The following is a 23,651-nucleotide window of genomic DNA, read 5'->3' on the forward strand; positions in this document are numbered from 1 at the left end:
AAGACTACATATACTAAATATATACAAGAGGAGTCTATAAGACTACATATACTAAATGTATACAAGAGGAGTCTATAAGACTACATATACTAAATGTATACAAGAGGAGTCTATAAGACTACATATACTAAATGTATACAAGAGGAGTCTATAAGACTACATATACTAAATGTATACAAGAGGAGTCTATAAGACTATGTATACTAAATGTATGTATTAGGAGTAGAAAAGTTTTATGTGACTAAATTATTCAAGTTTTGCAATGTTTTGCTTTTTATATCTACAGGATTGTTCTGAAAAAGAAGGTGTGTTAAAAATTGAAAATAATCAGATAATTAACCTGACAGATAAATTCCCTTGGTCTGGATGTGCTAAGAAAAACATACAACAAGATGACGAATTGTATGAGTACTCTGACAATGGTGAAATTTACGATTGTAAGGGAGGACGTAGTTTTAAATCTGTACGTGAACGATGGTGGTATATAGCTGTCAGTAACTGTCTAACAGACAAGGTAAGTTTTGTTAGTAAATAGTCCTGCACTCTTAGTAAATAGTCCTGCACTCTGTTAGTAAATAGTCCTGCACTCTGTTAGTGAATAGTCCTGCACTCTGTTAGTAAATAGTCCTGCACTCTGTTAGTAATAGTCCTGCACTCTTAGTAAATAGTCCTGCACTCTTAGTAAATAGTCCTGCACTCTGTTAGTAAATAGTCCTGCACTCTTAGTAAATAGTCCTGCACTCTGTTAGTAAATAGTCCTGCACTCTGTTAGTAAATAGTCCTGCACTCTGTTAGTAAATAGTCCTGCACTCTTAGTAAATAGTCCTGCACTCTGTTAGTAAATAGTCCTGCACTCTGTTAGTAAATAGTCCTGCACTCTGTTAGTAAATAGTCCTGCACTCAGTTAGTAAATAGTCCTGCACTCTGTTAGTAAATAGTCCTGCACTCTTAGTAAATAGTCCTTCACTCTGTTAGTAAATAGTCCTGCACTCTTAGTAAATAGTCCTGCACTCTGTTAGTAAATAGTCCTGTACTCAGTTAGTAAATAGTCCTGCACTCTGTTAGTAAATAGTCCTGCACTCTTAGTAAATAGTCCTGCACTCTGTTAGTAAATAGTCCTGCACTCTGTTAGTAAATAGTCCTGCACTCTGTTAGTAAATAGTCCTGCACTCTTAGTAAATAGTCCTGCACTCTGTTAGTAAATAGTCCTGCACTCTGTTAGTAAATAGTCCTGCACTCTGTTAGTAAATAGTCCTGCACTCAGTTAGTAAATAGTCCTGTACTCAGTTAGTAAATAGTCCTGCACTCTGTTAGTAAATAGTCCTGCACTCTGTTAGTAAATAGTCCTGCACTCTGTTAGTGAATAGTCCTGCACTCTGTTAGTAAATAGTCCTGCACTCTGTTAGTAAATAGTCCTGCACTCTGTTAGTAAATAGTCCTGCACTCTGTTAGTAAATAGTCCTGCACTCTGTTAGTGAATAGTCCTGCACTCTGTTAGTAAATAGTCCTGCACTCTGTTAGTAAATAGTCCTGCACTCTGTTAGTGAATAGTCCTGCACTCTGTTAGTAAATAGTCCTGCACTCTGTTAGTAAATAGTCCTGCACTCTGTTAGTGAATAGTCCTGCACTCTGTTAGTAAATAGTCCTGCACTCTGTTAGTAAATAGTCCTGCACTCTGTTAGTAAATAGTCCTGCACTCTGTTAGTAAATAGTCCTGCACTCTGTTAGTAAATAGTCCTGCACTCTGTTAGTAAATAGTCCTGCACTCTGTTAGTAAATAGTCCTGCACTCTGTTAGTAAATAGTCCTGCACTCTGTTAGTAAATAGTCCTGTACTCAGTTAGTAAATAGTCCTGCACTCTGTTAGTAATTAGTCCTGCACTCTGTTAGTAAATAGTCCTGCACTCTGTTAGTAAATAGTCCTGCACTCTGTTAGTAATAGTCCTGCACTCTCTTAGTAAATAGTCCTGCACTCTGTTAGTAAATAGTCCTGCACTCTGTTAGTAAATAGTCCTGCACTCTCTTAGTAAATAGTCCTGCACTCTCTTAGTAAATAGTCCTGCACTCTGTTAGTTAATTGTTTGCTGATATGAGTTTAAAAGCTACTTGAGATGACTTAAGTTATGTCATTCAGTAGTTGTGTTAATCGTAAATACAGGATTTGATGTCTGTCAAACTGATGACACAGACACATGACATAGAACAACCAAACTAATGACATAGACACATGACATAGAACAACCAAACTAATGACATAGACACATGGCATAAAACAACCAAACTAATGACATAGACACATGACATAGACACATGACATAGAACAACCAAACTAATGACATAGACACATGACATAGAACAACCAAACTAATGACACAGACACATGACATAGAACAACCATACTAATGACATAGACACATGACATAGAACAACCATACTAATGACATAGACACATGACATAGACACATGACATAGAACAACCAAACTAATGACACAGACACATGACATAGAACAACCATACTAATGACATAGACACATGACATAGAACAACCATACTAATGACATAGACACATGACATAGACACATGACATAGAACTACCAAACTAATGACATAGACACATGGCATAAAACAACCAAACTAATGACATAGACACATGACATAGAACAACCATACTAATGACATAGACACATGACATAGACACATGACATAGAACTACCAAACTAATGACACAGACACATGGCATAAAACAACCAAACTAATGACATAGACACATGACATAGACACATGACATAGAACAACCAAACTAATGACATAGACACATGACATAGAACAACCAAACTAATGACATAGACACATGACATAGAAACAACCAAACTAATGACATGGACACATGACATAGACACATGACATAAAACAACCAAACTAATGACACAGACACATGGCATAGACACATGACCAAGAACAACCAAACTAATGACATAGACACATGACATAGAACAACCAAACTAATGACATAGACACATGACATAGAACAACCAAACTAATGACATAGACACATGACATAGAAACAACCAAACTAATGACATAGACACATGGCATAGAACAACCAAACTAATGACATAGACACATGACATAGAACAACCAAACTGATGACATAGACACATGACATAGAACAACCAAACTAATGACATAGACACATGACATAGAAACAACCAAACTAATGACATAGACACATGGCATAGAACAACCAAACTAATGACATAGACACATGACATAGAACAACCAAACTAATGACATAGACACATGACATAGAACAACCAAACTAATGACATAGACACATGACATAGAACAACCAAACTAATGACATAGACACATGACATAGAAACAACCAAACTAATGACATAGACACATGGCATAGAACAACCAAACTAATGACATAGACACATGACATAGAACAACCAAACTGATGACATAGACACATGACATAGAACAACCAAACTAATGACATAGACACATGGCATAAAACAACCAAACTAATGACATAGACACATGACATAGAACAACCATACTAATGACATAGACACATGACATAGACACATGACATAGAACTACCAAACTAATGACACAGACACATGGCATAAAACAACCAAACTAATGACATAGACACATGACATAGACACATGACATAGAACAACCAAACTAATGACATAGACACATGACATAGAACAACCAAACTAATGACATAGACACATGACATAGACACATGACATAGAACAACCCAACTAATGACATAGACACATGACATAGAACAACCAAACTAATGACATAGACACATGACATAGAACAACCAAACTAATGACATAGACGCATGACATAGAACAACCATACTAATGACATAGACACATGACATAGACACATGACATAGAACAACCCAACTAATGACATAGACACATGACATAGAACAACCAAACTAATGACATAGACACTTGACATAGAACAACCAAACTAATGACATAGACACATGGCAGAAAACAACCAAACTAATGACATAGACACATGACATAGAACAACCAAACTAATGACATTGACACATGGCATAGACACATGACAAAGAACAACCAAACTAATGACATAGACACATGACAAAGAACAACCAAACTAATGACATAGACACATGACATAAAACAACCAAACTAATGACATAGACACATGACAAAGAACAACCAAACTAATGACATAGACACTTGACATAGAACAACCATACCAGCAGACATATTCAGAACTGTCTTTTTAAATCAGAAAGGAAGTTGGTCTGCAAAGTATGTGTGATTTTTTGTTTCACTGTTGTCTTTTCTTGCTTTGTTGATGTCATTGTTCACCTTTCAGCCAAACATGGTAATCCGTTACTGGTTAAGACTGACAAATGGTGAAAGTTACTGGTATCAGCATTATTCTGCTGATGAATTCTGTAAGTGGTCAAAAACTGACACAAAGGTGGAAACAAATTGTATCTAAAAATCCAGCCAAGTCTTAACTTTCATTTTGTTAAGAAGAACTTATGAAAAAAATATATGTATTTGCATTTAAATTTGACATCATCTTCTATAGGAATCTGATGTAGAAGTTTAATAATAAACCACCTGTTTTTGTAAAAATTGATATATGTTCCCCTAGCTAAATGTAATTAAGTCTTGGCTGGTTATTGAGACTCCTTAGGAGAATGTTTTCCGTGGTCAAGCGTATTGAAATATATGCATATTGTGTGTCTCAAAACTTGATAATTTGTATATTTTCTGTAACCTACAGGGTCTTATTCTACGCCACGACATGAGCCTCACTAATGGGGAAACTTATTGGACTGAGCAATTTTCTTGTGATGAGTTTTGTAAGTTCTAATCTAACTAACCAACCTGTCCTTCTGGCTGTCATTGTTCTCTTTCCATCTGTCTTAAAGTTTAACATCAACTTCACTTTTGTCTCAGTCAATCTACATGTATCTCAGTCATTTTATCGTCGTCTCTCTATCTCAGTCATTTTATCATCGTCTCTATCTCAGTCATTTTATCATCGTCTCTCTATCTCAGTCATTTTATCATTGTCCCTCTATCTCAGTCATTTTATCATCGTCTCTCTATCTCAGTCATTTTATCATCTCTCTATCTCAGTCATTTTATCATCGTCTCTCTATCTCAGTCATTTTATCATCGTCTCTATCTCAGTCATTTTATTATCGTCTCTCTATCTCAGTCATTTTATCATCGTCTCTCTATCTCAGTCATTTTATCATCTCTCTATCTCAGTCATTTTATCATCGTCTCTCTATCTCAGTCATTTTATCATTGTCCCTCTATCTCAGTCATTTTATCATCGTTTCTCTATCTCAGTCATTTTATCGTCGTTTCTCTATCTCAGTCATTTTATCGTCGTCTCTCTATCTCAGTCATTTTATCGTCTCTCTATCTCAATCATTTTATCGTCGTCTCTCTATCTCAGTCATTTTATTGTCGTCTCTCTATCTCAGTCATTTTATTGTCGTCTCTCTCAGTCATTTTATCGTCGTCTCTCTATCTCAGTCATTTTATCATCTCTCTATCTCAGTCATTTTATTATCGTCTCTCTATCTCAGTCATTTTATCATCGTCTCTCTATCTCAGTCATTTTATTATCGTCTCTCTATCTCAGTCATTTTATCATCGTCTCTCTATCTCAGTCATTTTATCATCTCTCTATCTCAGTCATTTTATCATCGTCTCTCTATCTCAGTCATTTTATTATCGTCTCTCTATCTCAGTCATTTTATCATCGTCTCTCTATCTCAGTCATTTTATCATCGTCTCTATCTCAGTCATTTTATTGTCATCTCTCTATCTCAGTCATTTTATTGTCATCTCTCTATCTCAGTCATTTTATCATCGTCTCTATCTCAGTCATTTTATTGTCGTCTCTCTATCTCAGTCATTTTATCATCGTCTCTCTATCTCAGTCATTTTATCATCGTCTCTATCTCAGTCATTTTATCATCGTCTCTCTATCTCAGTCATTTTATTGTCGTCTCTCTATCTTAGTCATTTTATTGTCGTCTCTCTATCTCAGTCATTTTATCATCGTCTCTCTATCTCAGTCATTTTATCATCGTCTCTCTATCTCAGTCATTTTATTGTCGTCTCTCTATCTCAGTCATTTTATTGTCGTCTCTCTATCTCAGTCATTTTATCATCGTCTCTCTATCTCAGTCATTTTATCATCGTCTCTATCTCAGTCATTTTATTGTCATCTCTCTATCTCAGTCATTTTATTGTCGTCTCTCTATCTCAGTCATTTTATTGTCGTCTCTCTATCTCAGTCATTTTATCATCGTCTCTCTATCTCAGTCATTTTATTGTCGTCTCTCTATCTCAGTCATTTTATCGTCGTCTCTCTATCTCAGTCATTTTATTGTCGTCTCTCTATCTCAGTCATTTTATCATCGTCTCTATCTCAGTCATTTTATCGTCGTCTCTCTATCTCAGTCATTTTATCATCTCTCTATCTCAGTCATTTTATCATCGTCTCTATCTCAGTCATTTTATTGTCGTCTCTCTATCTCAGTCATTTTATCGTCGTCTCTCTATCTCAGTCATTTTATCATCGTCTCTCTATCTCAGTCATTTTATCATCTCTCTATCTCAGTCATTTTATCGTCGTCTCTCTATCTCAGTCATTTTATCATCGTCTCTCTATCTCAGTCATTTTATCATCGTCTCTATCTCAGTCATTTTATCATCGTCTCTCTATCTCAGACATTTTATCGTCGTCTCTATCTCAGTCATTTTATCATCGTCTCTCTATCTCAGTCATTTTATTGTCATCTCTCTATCTCAGTCATTTTATCATCTCTCTATGTCAGTCATTTTATCATCGTCTCTCTATCTCAGTCATTTTATCGTCTCTCTATCTCAGTCATTTTATCGTCGTCTCTCTATCTCAGTCATTTTATTGTCGTCTCTCTATCTCAGTCATTTTATTGTCGTCTCTCTATCTCAGTCATTTTATTGTCGTCTCTATCTCAGTCATTTTATCATCGTCTCTCTATCTCAGTCATTTTATCATCGTCTCTATCTCAGTCATTTTATCGTCGTCTCTCTATCTCAGTCATTTTATCGTCGTCTCTCTATCTCAGTCATTTTATTGTCGTCTCTCTATCTCAGTCATTTTATCATCGTCTCTATCTCAGTCATTTTACCGTCGTCTCTCTATCTCAGTCATTTTATCATCTCTCTATCTCAGTCATTTTATCATCGTCTCTATCTCAGTCATTTTATTGTCGTCTCTCTATCTCAGTCATTTTATCGTCGTCTCTCTATCTCAGTCATTTTATCATCGTCTCTCTATCTCAGTCATTTTATCATCTCTCTATCTCAGTCATTTTATCGTCGTCTCTCTATCTCAGTCATTTTATCATCGTCTCTCTATCTCAGTCATTTTATCGTCGTCTCTATCTCAGTCATTTTATCATCGTCTCTCTATCTCAGTCATTTTATTGTCATCTCTCTATCTCAGTCTTTTTATCATCTCTCTATGTCAGTCATTTTATCATCGTCTCTCTATCTCAGTCATTTTATCGTCTCTCTATCTCAGTCATTTTATCGTCGTCTCTCTATCTCAGTCATTTTATCGTCGTCTCTCTATCTCAGTTATTTTATCATCGTCTCTATCTCAGTCATTTTATCATCGTCTCTATCTCAGTCATTTTATCATCGTCTCTATCTCAGTCATTTTATCGTCTCTCTATCTCAGTCATTTTATCGTCTCTCTATCTCAGTTATTTTATCGTCGTCTCTCTATCTCAGTCATTTTATCGTCGTCTCTCTATCTCAGTCATTTTATTGTCTCTCTATCTCAGTCATTTTATCGTTTCTCTATCTCAGTCATTTTATCGTCTCTATCTCAGTCATTTTATCATCGTCTCTATCTCAGTCATTTTATCGTCTCTCTATCTGAGTCATTTTATCATCGTCTCTCTATCTCAGTCATTTTATTGTCGTCTCTATCTCAGTCATTTTATCATCGTCTCTATCTCAGTCATTTTATTGTCGTCTCTATCTCAGTCATTTTATCATCGTCTCTCTATCTCAGTCATTTTATCATCGTCTCTATCTCAGTCATTTTATTGTCATCTCTCTATCTCAGTCATTTTATCATCGTCTCTCTATCTCAGTCATTTTATCATCGTCTCTATCTCAGTCATTTTATCATCGTCTCTATCTCAGTCATTTTATTGTCGTCTCTCTATCTCAGTCACTTTCTCTCAGTCACTTCTTTTTAAAAGAGTCATTCTGAAATCTTCAAATTCACATCAATCTTTGCCTTAAAAGTATTAAATATTAACAATCCATTCATTCTTGAACCACAGGGTTAGACTTGTGTAAATGATAATTTTCTATCAATACTTAATTTTACCAACTGTATCATCACTATGTCTCATTTTCTCACTACAGAACTTAGTCACAGTATGATATATGATAAAACCCCATTTGTTCACATGATATGCACATGATAGGCACATGATTGCTTTACCATTGCTTTTGAACTGTCACATATTGTGAGAGTGATTGTCACATGACATGTCATTGAACATTACAACCCAAATTAAAAGTACAATCATGTATTCCATTTACATTTGACCATTGAAATCACCTACATTGTATAATATAAGTAACTTTATAAGACAAGTACATCTCTCTTTCTAGCTGACAGTGTAACAGTACATCTCTCTTCTTAGCTGACAGTGTAAGAGTACATCTCTCTTCCTAGCTGACAGTGTAACAGTACATCTCTCTTCTTAGCTGACATTGTAACAGTACATCTCTCTTCCTAGCTGACATTGTAACAGTACATCTCTCTTCCTAGCTGACAGTTTAACAGTACATCTCTCTTCCTAGCTGACAGTGTAACAGTACATCTCTCTTCTTAGCTGACATTGTAACAGTACATCTCTCTTCCTAGCTGACAGTGTAACAGTACATCTCTCTTCCTAGCTGACAGTGTAACAGTACATCTCTCTTCTTAGCTGACATTGTAACAGTACATCTCTTCCGAGCTGACAGTGTAACAGTACATCTCTCTTCCTAGCTGACAGTGTAACAGTACATCTCTCTTTCTAGCTGACAGTGTAACAGTACATCTCTCTTCCTAGCTGACAGTGTAACAGTACATCTCTCTTTCTAGCTGACAGTGTAACAGTACATCTCTCTTCTTAGCTGACATTGTAACAGTACATCTCTCTTCCTAGCTGACAGTGTAACAGTACATCTCTCTTTCTAGCTGACAGTGTAACAGTACATCTCTCTTCTTAGCTGACATTGTAACAGTACATCTCTCTTCCTAGCTGACAGTGTAACAGTACATCTCTCTTTCTAGCTGACAGTGTAACAGTACATCTCTCTTCTTAGCTGACATTGTAACAGTACATCTCTCTTCCTAGCTGACAGTGTAACAGTACATCTCTCTTTCTAGCTGACAGTGTAACAGTACATCTCTCTTTCTAGCTGACAGTGTAACAGTACATCTCTCTTCCTAGCTGACAGTGTAACAGTACATCTCTCTTTCTAGCTGACAGTGTAACAGTACATCTCTCTTTCTAGCTGACAGTGTAACAGTACATCTCTCTTCTTAGCTGACATTGTAACAGTACATCTCTCTTCTTAGCTGACATTGTAACAGTACATCTCTCTTTCTAGCTGACAGTGTAACAGTACATCTCTCTTTCTAGCTGACAGTGTAACAGTACATCTCTCTTCTTAGCTGACATTGTAACAGTACATCTCTCTTCCTAGCTGACAGTGTAACAGTACATCTCTCTTTCTAGCTGACAGTGTAACAGTACATCTCTCTTTCTAGCTGACAGTGTAACAGTACATCTCTCTTCTTAGCTGACATTGTAACAGTACATCTCTCTTTCTAGCTGACAGTGTAACAGTACATCTCTCTTTCTAGCTGACAGTGTAACAGTACATCTCTCTTCTTAGCTGACATTGTAACAGTACATCTCTCTTCCTAGCTGACAGTGTAACAGTACATCTCTCTTCTTAGCTGACATTGTAACAGTACATCTCTTCCGAGCTGACAGTGTAACAGTACATCTCTCTTCCTAGCTGACAGTGTAACAGTACATCTCTCTTCTTAGCTGACATTGTAACAGTACATCTCTCTTCCTAGCTGACAGTGTAACAGTACATCTCTCTTTCTAGCTGACAGTGTAACAGTACATCTCTCTTCTTAGTTGACAGTGTAACAGTACATCTCTCTTCCTAGCTGACAGTGTAACAGTACATCTCTCTTTCTAGCTGACATTGTAACAGTACATCTCTCTTTCTAGCTGACAGTGTAAGAGTACATCTCTCTTCTTAGCTGACAGTGTAACAGTACATCTCTCTTTCTAGCTGACATTGTAACAGTACATCTCTCTTCCTAGCTGACAGTGTAACAGTACATCTCTCTTCTTAGCTGACAGTGTAACAGTACATCTCTCTTCCTAGCTGACAGTGTAACAGTACATCTCTCTTTCTAGCTGACAGTGTAACAGTACATCTCTCTTCTTAGCTGACAGTGTAACAGTACATCTCTCTTCCTAGCTGACAGTGTAACAGTACATCTCTCTTCCTAGCTGACAGTGTAACAGTACATCTCTCTTCTTAGCTGACAGTGTAACAGTGCATCTCTCTTCCTAGCTGACATTGTAACAGTACATCTCTCTTCCTAGCTGACAGTGTAACAGTACATCTCTCTTCTTAGCTGACATTGTAACAGTACATCTCTCTTTTTAGCTGACAGTTTAACAGTACATCTCTCTTTCTAGCTGACATTGTAACAGTACATCTCTCTTCTTAGCTGACATTGTAACAGTACATCTCTCTTTTTAGCTGACAGTTTAACAGTACATCTCTCTTTCTAGCTGACATTGTAACAGTACATCTCTCTTCTTAGCTGACATTGTAACAGTGCATCTCTCTTCCTAGCTGACAGTTTAACAGTACATCTCTCTTTCTAGCTGACATTGTAACAGTACATCTCTCTTCTTAGCTGACATTGTAACAGTGCATCTCTCTTCCTAGCTGACAGTTTAACAGTACATCTCTCTTTCTAGCTGACAGTGTAACAGTACATTTCTCTTCTTAGCTGACATTGTAACAGTACATCTCTCTTTTTAGCTGACAGTGTAAGAGTGCATCTCCATAAATATGTTTTCTAATTTAAATTTGTGAACTTCTTCTAAAAGTGTATGTATGTATATATTCATGATTATGGCAAATTCTTGAATGAATTGTTAATACATGTGTATTGGTGTTAGCTGGTAAGCGAAGGAACGATCTATGGATATTTTTGATAAGTTACAGAAGTTACATAACATTACATTACATTACATTACACCACATTACATCACATCACATTACATTGCATCACATTACATTACACCACATTACATTACATTACATCACATTACATTGCATCACATTACATTGCATCACATCACATTACATCACACCACATTACATTACATCACATTACATCACATTACATTACATCACATTACATCATATTACATCACATCACATTACATCACATCATGTTACATTGTTTTGCATCACATTACATCACATTACATTACATTGCATCGCATTGCATTACATCACATTACATTGCATTGCTACATTACTTTACTATATTACATCACATTACATCATATCACGTTACATCACATCACATCACATTACATCATATTATTTACTATATTACATTACATCCCATCCCATTACATTACATTACATTGCATCACATCACATCACATCACATCACATCACATCACATCACATCACATACAACTAAGGATATTTTCCCTGACTATGTTCAACATTAAGAATATTATAATTCTTCAAAATTAGCATAGCCTGTACAACAGCATACAGTTTATATTTCTCAATAAATTATCTCTGATGTTCAACATATTGAAGAGGTGTAAGTTTAACAATCTTGGAGTTTGCAATTCTATTGAATAGGTGTACTTCTCAACAAGTTCTTTCCATTTATTAGCAGTGTTATAAAAACCAGACATATTATCCAATAATAATAATTTGATGTCATATGTTACTGACAGATATTCTTCAAGAAATACTAAGTTGTCTTGTGATATTTCTTCTATTACTTTGTTGGAGTGTCTATTTATGCTGTGAGTAGTAATGTCAATACTACACTTATTGTCAATGCCATCTGACAAAAATCACCTCAAAATGATCAAGTACTTATATCAGTGCTTTAAACAGATCATTCATACACAAAGAGAACAAGGCGCTATTTAAGTTGTTATAATAACAAAATACAGCTAGAGCAGATTGGGGTGAAATTTAATGAGATGCACCTGGGTATGTGTAGATGAAGCAGTATTCACGACATGATAATCCCATAAGTTTTATGTAAATTAGGTGTAAAAATCACAATTTTGGTCAAAAACTTATATCTTGAAACTGGTGAATGGTGTTGAAACTTGGTGGGGATGGTTGTGGAGGTGTTATTCTGCAGTTATTGTTGAAAACATTTTGACAAAATTGGCCCTAACAACCATGACCACTCCCTTAGCAACAGTGAAATGATGATGTATATTACAAAGATAACAACAGGGATGGGTAGTTAAGTGAATACAGATTCAAAAGGACTATGCCCATAGCAACAGCTAAATGATCGTTTATATTGCAAAGATGAAAAGTGGGAAGGACAGGCAAGTTAATAAAGATTCCAAAAATGTATGCAAATATGCCTAGCAACAAGACCACACCCATAGCAACAGCTAAGTACAGTTATGCTACAATACCATTGGCGCTATTTTAGTACAAACCTAAGTTAGTACTGTCCCAGGTTTGTTTTATGCCTCATTTTGTGAGAAAGCAGCTTAGAAAGTTCCAATAACATAAATGTCTCTTTATTCATAATACATTTTATTTTCATAACTACTTAGACAGGATGTCTTCCTACCTTTAAGTATTAGGATGTCTTTCTGACTGAAACATGGCAATTCATTCATTTAAAAAAGAAATAGCACCTTGGCTAGGATGGTTTTATTTAGATTTGAATTTCTTGTCACTTGGCATTCACATGACAAGTTCATGATACATCTCTGCAGCATGATTTTAGTGTCATGATAATCACATGACTAACCCCAAATATCACATGTATAGCATGTGATCAGTGCATGATTGCAGCATGGTTGCTGATAAAGTATTTTTTTGTTTTCATTTGTAGATATTCTACAGACTAACATTACCTTCATCTGCCTGTTTACACTCATCTTTTTCTTATCAGTGTATGTAGCAAGTAAGTAGCAATAATTATATTGACTCTAGCTACATCTGTCAGTGTATGTAGCATGTAAGTAGCAATAAATTGAATAATTATATTGACCATAGCTACATTTATTATTTTGTGTATGAATTTTTAACAAATTGTACTGAAAACTTTGTATTCTATTAATGGCATTTTTGAAAAAAAAAAATCATGTTGAAGATCAAAGTTTGTTATAATAGTTACCAAAGGTAAGCAGTATATATTGCTTTGTTTAGAATTAATGTTCATAAGTTGCAATAATAAACAAGTGATGTAGAATATACAATGAAATGAGATAAAATGAATTAATACTTAGTCTGGGTTCTTTTTTTTGATAGATCGAGAATTAGATGGATTATTAAAACGTGTGTACAAATAATGACGCATGTGCATAACGGGTTAGCTATTTATAGAACGCTGACATCATTCCACAGTTGATGATGGCATGGCACACGCTTCAACAACACTGTCACCTGTACACAAATATATAAATGTAGGAAAGGGATGATGCTTCCCAGGCCAAACAATTCTACTCAAACCACAACAAATCAAAAACCACAAAATCAAACCTCAAATACACAGCACCTTACGATCGACAACACAATTGAGTAACCTCACAACTAAAATAGAGAACACCAAAGACGCAAATTAAAAAGATACGTTCAAAATTATACAATTTTTTGCCGATTTTAGGAACGTTCAGGCAGAGGTCGAGCTCTTTAGAACATCTGGGTCTTGTACAGTGTTCAGCGCGTACAAAGACGCGCACGACTACAGGTGTATTTGCGATACCCAAGGGCCAAGAGATGTTATTTATTGCTGAACACGTCAATATAAAGTCGTAGGAAGTTATAATTCCTTATAAGTTGTGGAAAAATCAACTAAATTGAACAATAGTGCAATGTGCAACCTTGCTAGTAGCCATAGTGGTTTGATAGAACATTCGCCATGGTAACTGTTCAACAGAGTAAACAGTACATCACAACTCAATTTTTACGCAACTATCATCATGCTTTAAGGAATTATAACTTAAAGCATGATGATAGTTGCGTATAAATTTTATCTCATTTTATTGTATATTCTACATCCTTTGTTTATTATTGCAACTTATTCACTGTTGGAAGACAAGCTCCCTATGACCTGTATGCCAATTTAACTCTTGAAAGACAAGCTCCCTATGACCTGTATGCCAATTTAACTCTTGGAAGACAAGCTCCCTATGACCTGTATGCCAATTTAACTGTTGGAAGACAAGCTCCCTATGACCTGTATGCCAATTTAACTGTTGGAAGACAAGCTCCCTATGACCTGTATGCCAATTTAACTGTTGGAAGACAAGCTCCCTATGACCTGTATGCCAATTTAACTCTTGAAAGACAAGCTCCCTATGACCTGTATGCCAATTTAACTCTTGGAAGACAAGCTCCCTATGACCTGTATGCCAATTTAACTGTTGGAAGACAAGCCCCCTATGACCTGTATGCCAATTTAACTGTTGGAAGACAAGCTCCCTATGACCTGTATGCCAATATTCACTGTTGTAAACAAGCCCCCTATGACCTGTATGCCAATTTAACTGTTGGAAGACAAGCTCCCTATGACCTGTATGCCAATATTCACTGTTGTAAACAAGCTCCCTATGACCTGTATGCCAATTTAACTGTTGGAAGACAAGCTCCCTATGACCTGTATGCCAATTTAACTGTTGGAAGACAAGCTCCCTATGACCTGTATGCCAATTTAACTCTTGAAAGACAAGCTCCCTATGACCTGTATGCCAATTTAACTGTTGGAAGACAAGCTCCCTATGACCTGTATTCCAATTTAACTGTTGGAAGACAAGCTCCCTATGACCTGTATGCCAATTTAACTGTTGGAAGACAAGCTCCCTATGACCTGTATGCCAATTTAACTGTTGGAAGACAAGCTCCCTATGACCTGTATGCCAATTTAACTGTTGGAAGACAAGCTCCCTATGACCTGTATGCCAATTTAACTGTTGGAAGACAAGCTCCCTATGACCTGTATGCCAATTTAACTGTTGGAAGACAAGCTCCCTATGACCTGTATGCCAATTTAACTCTTGAAAGACAAGCTCCCTATGACCTGTATGCCAATTTAACTGTTGGAAGACAAGCTCCCTATGACCTGTATGCCAATTTAACTGTTGGAAGACAAGCTCCCTATGACCTGTATGCCAATTTAACTGTTGGAAGACAAGCTCCCTATGACCTGTATGCCAATTTAACTGTTGGAAGACAAGCTCCCTATGACCTGTATGCCAATTTAACTGTTGGAAGACAAGCTCCCTATGACCTGTATGCCAATTTAACTGTTGGAAGACGAGCTCCCTATGACCTGTATGCCAATTTAACTGTTGGAAGACAAGCCCCCTATGACCTGTATGCCAATTTAACTGTTGGAAGACAAGCTCCCTATGACCTGTATGCCAATTTAACTGTTGGAAGACAAGCTCCCTATGACCTGTATGCCAATTTAACTGTTGGAAGACAAGCCCCCTATGACCTGTATGCCAATTTAACTGTTGAAAGACAAGCTCCCTATGACCTGTATGCCAATTTAACTGTTGGAAGACAAGCTCCCTATGACCTGTATGCCAATTTAACTGTTGGAAGACAAGCTCCCTATGACCTGTATGCCAATTTAACTGTTGGAAGACAAGCTCCCTATGACCTGTATGCCAATTTAACTGTTGGAAGACAAGCTCCCTATGACCTGTATGCCAATTTAACTCTTGAAACTTACAAAGTTCATGTAGAGAATTTTTGGCTGATCCAGAGATACTAACACTGTAATATGGTGTAATGCAGTCAATATTAATACTGATATTTCACCCTAAATCTGTTTTTTTTCCCCACCAAACAGTGATGTTGAAGGAGAGGCAAATGTTACACACAACCTACAAGATGTATATGTTTTCTATTGTTTTCTATGGTAAGACCTTGATTAGCTTTTATCTTTATCATATCAAGTTTGCAAGTTTGTAACAACGTTTGTTAAATTGTTGCTAATTTGTAGCAGGATTTGTAGCATTTGTACTTTATTAGTGCAAATTTATGCTACTTTGTAGCAAGTATTGGGTATCAATATATGAAGATCTCTAGTTGTGTTGACAACTTTTAAGTCTGGTTCCTATATGACATGTTGCAAATACTGGTACTATGATCATCTCCACTCACATATAGAAGAAGTTGTTATTCTAGCACAGAAATCTGTGATATATAGTGGGCGAAGGGTAAACAACACATGTCAGTAGTAATTTATTACAAATTGACAGATAGTTGCAATTAGTTAGTTCCTTTTAACAGTTACTCATTAACCAAACTCCCACCTCTCCAGTCTGAAACTGAAATTATGTGGAGATGTAATAATGTCATCATGTGTAGATGAACACTGTGACAGATTTCTGTGCTAGAATAATGACTTTCTCCATAACATATAAGTGAGTAGAAATGATTAAAGTAATCATAACTCATCATATAGGAACTAGACTAAAAACTTTAGGGTGTGCAGAAAATGAAATCATATTTTACACTTGTAGCAATGTCTGCAAATACAAGATCTTGAAAAGAAAATATATTTGTTAAATTCAACAATATTTACATGACAGTCATTCCCTAAGTCTGCCATATGTTCATACATACATACATTATTTGTTTTCTATTGTAGTGTTGTGTTTATTCTTCCTGTGTATATATTATGGAGACTATGGGCATACAGGCATTGGTGTTACTGGACTAAAAACAACAGGCAGGGTCTTCCAATCTATTAGCAACCTCACCTTTCTGTTGTTACTGATATTACTTGCAAAGGGATTTACAGTTACAAGGTAGGATAGAACTGATACAGTGTAATTAAACCAATCAGATAGACTGTATTCAACTATAAACCAATCAGATAGACTATTCAACTATAAACCAATCAGATAGACTGTATTCAACTATAAACCAATCAGATAGACTGTATTCAACTATAAACCAATCAGATAGACTGTATTCAACTATAAACCAATCAGATAGACTGTATTCAACTGTAAACCAATCAGATAGACTGTATTCAACTATAAACCTTGATTAGTAGCATTGTTCAAGAAACATCTGATTCAATAACTTGAAGTGGAAATTAAAAAATTCAATAATTTTGTGATTTGACTTTGATGTACCTTAATGTGATATCTAAAGTCTGTTATCTTTTACAGGGGTCGTATAAGTCATTCTGGTTCTGTCAAGATTGCAGTCTTTATGACAGTTTATTGCATAGTCTATGCAGTTCTATTTTTATTAGAGGCAGTGGTAAGTAATGTCAATTTTTCATTTAATCTGAAATTATGTGGAGTCATGATGGGTGAATGGCTAGCGTGACCGGCTTGGAATCTACAGGTTGCAGGTTCGAGCCCCGTCGCTGCCTGCTGTTTGTTTCTGAGTGGCTAAAAGTCCTTGGGCAAGATTTGAACCATGACTGTGCCTCAGTCAACCCAGCTGTATAACTGGGGACCTGGTAGGATGTAGGTTGCAATGTGAAGGCTTTAATCCTATGTGCTTAAATGGCTGCAATGGATTGTATGCTCCCCGGGGAGTTGAGGAAGACTAAAGGGCCGTTATGCCGTTCTGATCCGAGCCAGGGGTAATAATTGTAAAGCGCTTTGAGCACGGAGTGGGAAAGCGCTATATAAGAAACCAACATTATTATTATTATGTTAAATAGATGTAGTGGGGGTATTGGAGGAGTTACCTTAAATTAGATGTAGTGGGGATATTGGAGGAGTTACCTTAAATTAGATGTAGTGGTGATATTGGAGGATTTGTGTGTTTGTGTCTAGGTCAAATCAACTTTTCAGTCACAGAAATTGTCACTTAGTTTAATTATATCATTATCTATTTCTATATATAGTTTAATGATATCATTATCTATTTCTATATATAGTTTAATGATATCATTATCTATTTATATATATAGTTTAATTATATCATTATCTATTTCTATATATAGTTTAATTATATCATTATCTATTTCTATATATAGTTTAATTATATCATTATCTATTTCTATATATAGTTTAATTATATCATTATCTATTTCTATATATAGTTTAATTATATCATTATCTATTTCTATATATAGTTTAATTATATCATTATCTATTTCTATATATAGTTTAATGATATCATTATCTATTTCTATATATAGTTTAATTATATCATTATCTATTTCTATATATAGTTTAATTATATCATTATCTATTTCTATATATAGTTTAATTATATCATTATCTATTTCTATATATAGTTTAATTATATCATTATCTATTTCTATATATAGTTTAATTATATCATTATCTATTTCTATATATAGTTTAATTATATCATTATCTATTTCTATATATAGTTTAATTATATCATTATCTATTTCTATATATAGTTTAATTATATCATTATCTATTTCTATATATAGTTTAATGATATCATTATCTATTTCTATATATAGTTTAATGATATCATTATCTATTTCTATATATAGTTTAATTATATCATTATCTATTTCTATATATAGTTTAATTATATCATTATCTATTTCTGTATATAGTTTAATTATATCATTATCTATTTCTGTATATAGTTTAATTATATCATTATCTATTTCTATATATAGTTTAATGATATCATTATCTATTTCTATATATAGTTTAATTATATCATTATCTATTTCTATATATAGTTTAATGATATCATTATCTATTTCTATATATAGTTTAATTATATCATTATCTATTTCTATATATAGTTTAATTATATCATTATCTATTTCTATATATAGTTTAATTATATCATTATCTATTTCTATATATAGTTTAATGATATCATTATCTATTTCTATATATAGTTTAATTATATCATTATCTATTTCTATATATAGTTTAATTATATCATTATCTATTTCTATATATAGTTTAATTATATCATTATCTATTTCTATATATAGTTTAATTATATCATTATCTATTTCTATATATAGTTTAATTATATCATTATCTATTTCTATATATAGTTTAATTATATCATTATCTATTTCTATATATAGTTTAATTATATCATTATGTATTTCTATATATAGTTTAATTATATCATTATCTATTTCTGTATATAGTTTAATTATATCATTATCTATTTCTATATATAGTTTAATTATATCATTATCTATTTCTATATATAGTTTAATTATATCATTATCTATTTCTATATATAGTTTAATTATATCATTATCTATTTCTATATATAGTTTAATTATATCATTATCTATTTCTATATATAGTTTAATTATATCATTATCTATTTCTATATATAGTTTAATGATATCATTATCTATTTCTATATATAGTTTAATTATATCATTATCTATTTCTGTATATAGTTTAATTATATCATTATCTATTTCTGTATATAGTTTAATTATATCATTATCTATTTCTATATATAGTTTAATTATATCATTATCTATTTCTATATATAGTTTAATGATATCATTATCTATTTCTATATATAGTTTAATGATATCATTATCTATTTCTATATATAGTTTAATGATATCATTATCTATTTCTATATATAGTTTAATGATATCATTATCTATTTCTATATATAGTTTAATTATATCATTATCTATTTCTATATATAGTTTAATTATATCATTATCTATTTCTGTATATAGTTTAATGATATCATTATCTATTTCTATATATAGTTTAATGATATCATTATCTATTTCTATATATAGTTTAATGATATCATTATCTATTTCTATATATAGTTTAATGATATCATTATCTATTTCTATATATAGTTTAATTATATCATTATCTATTTCTATATATAGTTTAATTATATCATTATCTATTTCTATATATAGTTTAATTATATCATTATCTATTTCTATATATAGTTTAATGATATCATTATCTATTTCTATATATAGTTTAATGATATCATTATCTATTTCTATATATAGTTTAATGATATCATTATCTATTTCTATATATAGTTTAATTATATCATTATCTATTTCTATATACAGTTTAATTATATCATTATCTATTTCTATATGCAGGCATTTGATCCTGGTTTGGTTTTGTATGTCTATGAGTCACCAGCTGGATATGGTTTAATAGCCTTACAAATCATTGGTTGGCTTTGGTTCATCTATGCTATATTCTTCACATTAAAGCATTATCCAGAGAAAGGTTCCTTCTACTATCCTTTCTTCATTTTCTACACTTTTTGGTGAGTATTAAAATCATTTGTGTTATCTTTACCTGTACTGTGTCTAAATAGACTTTCCTGCATAGTTTTCTATAATATCATTATTAGTTTAAATGAGAGAAGAAATTGACAATAAATTACCTCATTGTTGTTCGCTAGTCAACATAAAACCTCATCTATTGAGTTCAGTAAAACTTTATTGAAAGATGTTTGCTGCCTTGACTGAAGTCAATCATCCATAGGGCCTTGTGTACAGAACAGAACATAACAGGTGGTATAACCATAGACCCTCCACCCACAGGATACGCAACTGCGGCATTTCCTTTGAAACGATGTGCGTTTGCATACATTAAGTTTAATTAATCCTGTTACTATAGCGGTAATGCAGACTTCCTGTCCAGGGTGTAAAAACCTCACAACGCTACATAAATCGCATGTAAAATCTCACAAAAGACGAGAAGAGATTATACGCGGTTATGCTAATTTATGTTGATAACCACAACTCATCATGGCATGGCATGGCATCTTCCAGTGAGGATCATGAATTTTCTGGTGCTTCGACGACGATCTGTCTGTCCATATCCACCTGTATCTCCAATAAGAATGTGCCAATTTCAACCAAACCTGGTACAAATGTCAGATGTTGTAGAGGGCATATGCAAGTCACTTGTCATAAATATTCACATTTTGGCCATTAACTCTTGAAGTTTAACAGATAGAGACCTCATTCAAGTGTCTTCACCCATGTTATCAATCATGTGCTTTTTAAAATGGCACATTGACTTTTGACCTTTACCTCCATCTTCAAGGTCAAATAGCCATATTATTGTCAAAGTGTGTAAAGTATATCTCTGATATGCATGGACTGATTTCAACCAAACCTTGTACAAATGTCATGCTATAGTCTGCATATACTCTTCACTTCGTTTCACAACCCGTGCCTTCATCATGGTTATAAATGATGAGCTTTCTAATGACACACTGACTTTTGACCTTGACCTTCATCTTCAGGGTCAAATAGCTATGTCTTCCTATTTTGAAATTATTAAGATAATATAGATATGAATGCTAATGTGCCTGAAATTGTCAAGGATCTACACATAATAGATAAGAAATGAACAACCCTTTCAGGTGTTGTTAGTGTATCTTTTTGATTGCCTTTAAGGCCATGGTATAGTTGTTGTCCTTTTTGAACTGACAGCCTGCGACATAATGTACAAACTAAAGAACTTGTTGTTGTTTTCCATGAAGACTTTTTAATGATAGATTGTGATGATTGATATTACTGTATTGTAGGTTCTTAGCTCTCCCAATTGTGGTATTGGTATCAACATATTTGATTGACAAGTGGATCAGAGAAAAGGTTGTCAATGCTATAGATCACACAATAGCATTCCTTGCAATGGCATTCTTTTTGGTAAGTATATCACCATGACAACATTCTTTTTGGTAAATATATCACCATGACATTCTTTTTGGTTAGTACATAACCATGACAACATTTTTTTGTATTAATCGTAATGGTGTGACCTCTACCATTTCATAATAGCTAACATCATATATAAATGTGTGATGTCGCACTTGTGAACGTTCATTCCTATATAAACTATCCTGACATTGTGTAATCATTCCTATATAAACTATCCTTACATTGTGTAATCATTCCTATATAAACTATCCTAACATTGTGTAATCATTCCTATATAAACTATCCTGACATTGTGTAATCATTTCTATATAAACTATCCTAACATTGTGTAATCATTCCTATATAAACTATCCTGACATTGTGTAATCATTCCTATATAAACTATCCTTACATTGTGTAATCATTCCTATATAAACTATCCTAACATTGTGTAATCATTCCTATATAAACTATCCTGACATCGTGTAATCATTCCTATATATACTATCCTGACATTGTGTAATCATTTCTATATATACTATCCTAACATTGTGTAATCATTCCTATATAAACTATCCTGACATTGTGTAATCATTCCTATATAAACTATCCTTACATTGTGTAATCATTCCTATATAAACTATCCTGACATTGTGTAATCATTCCTATATAAACTATCCTGACATTGTGTAATCATTCCTATATAAACTATCCTAACATTGTGTAATCATTCCTATATAAACTATCCTGACATTGTGTAATCATTCCTATATAAACTATCCTAACATTGTGTAATCATTCCTATATAAACTATCCTGACATTGTGTAATCATTCCTATATAAACTATCCTTACATTGTGTAATCATTCCTATATAAACTATCCTGACATTGTGTAATCATTCCTATATAAACTATCCTGACATTGTGTAATCATTCCTATATAAACTATCCTAACATTGTGTAATCATTCCTATATATACTATCCTTACATTGTGTAATCATTCCTATATAAACTATCCTGACATTGTGTAATCATTCCTATATAAACTATCCTGACATTGTGTAATCATTCCTATATAAACTATCCTAACATTGTGTAATCATTCCTATATAAACTATCCTGACATTGTGTAATCATTCCTATATAAACTATCCTGACATTGTGTAATCATTCCTATATATACTATCCTTACATTGTGTAATCATTCCTATATAAACTATCCTGACATTGTGTAATCATTCCTATATAAACTATCCTGACATTGTGTAATCATTCCTATATAAACTATCCTAACATTGTGTAATCATTCCTATATAAACTATCCTAACATTGTGTAATCATTCCTATATAAACTATCCTGACATTGTGTAATCATTCCTATATATACTATCCTAACATTGTGTAATCATTCCTATATAAACTATCCTAACATTGTGTAATCATTCCTATATAAACTATCCTTACATTGTGTAATCATTCCTATATAAACTATCCTGACATTGTGTAATCATTTTTATATAAACTATCCTAACATTGTGTAATCATTCCTATATAAACTATCCTGACATTGTGTAATCATTCCTATATAAACTATCCTGACATTGTGTAATCATTCCT

At 33.5% G+C, this 23,651-nt stretch overlaps 1 protein-coding gene across 2 annotated transcripts in view; it reads left to right on the forward strand.

Annotated features, from left to right (window-relative positions):
* LOC144440078 (transmembrane protein 145-like) overlaps positions 1-23,651 on the forward strand; it is a 53,519-nt gene that overhangs the window by 24,194 nt on the left and 5,674 nt on the right. The window contains exons 4-11 of one of the 2 annotated variants that reach the window (XM_078129327.1): positions 287-514; positions 4,384-4,465; positions 13,270-13,341; positions 16,237-16,305; positions 17,041-17,200; positions 17,570-17,663; positions 20,473-20,645; positions 21,921-22,041. In XM_078129327.1, coding sequence (XP_077985453.1) covers positions 287-514; positions 4,384-4,465; positions 13,270-13,341; positions 16,237-16,305; positions 17,041-17,200; positions 17,570-17,663; positions 20,473-20,645; positions 21,921-22,041 — 999 coding nt within the window. Of the gene's footprint in view, positions 1-286; positions 515-4,383; positions 4,466-4,803; positions 4,883-13,269; positions 13,342-16,236; positions 16,306-17,040; positions 17,201-17,569; positions 17,664-20,472; positions 20,646-21,920; positions 22,042-23,651 lie in introns of both variants that reach the window. The other variant, XM_078129328.1, reaches the window with a different exon arrangement.

The sequence above is a fragment of the Glandiceps talaboti genome, chromosome 9, assembly GCF_964340395.1.
Source record: "Glandiceps talaboti chromosome 9, keGlaTala1.1, whole genome shotgun sequence".
NCBI lineage: Eukaryota > Metazoa > Hemichordata > Enteropneusta > Spengelidae > Glandiceps > Glandiceps talaboti.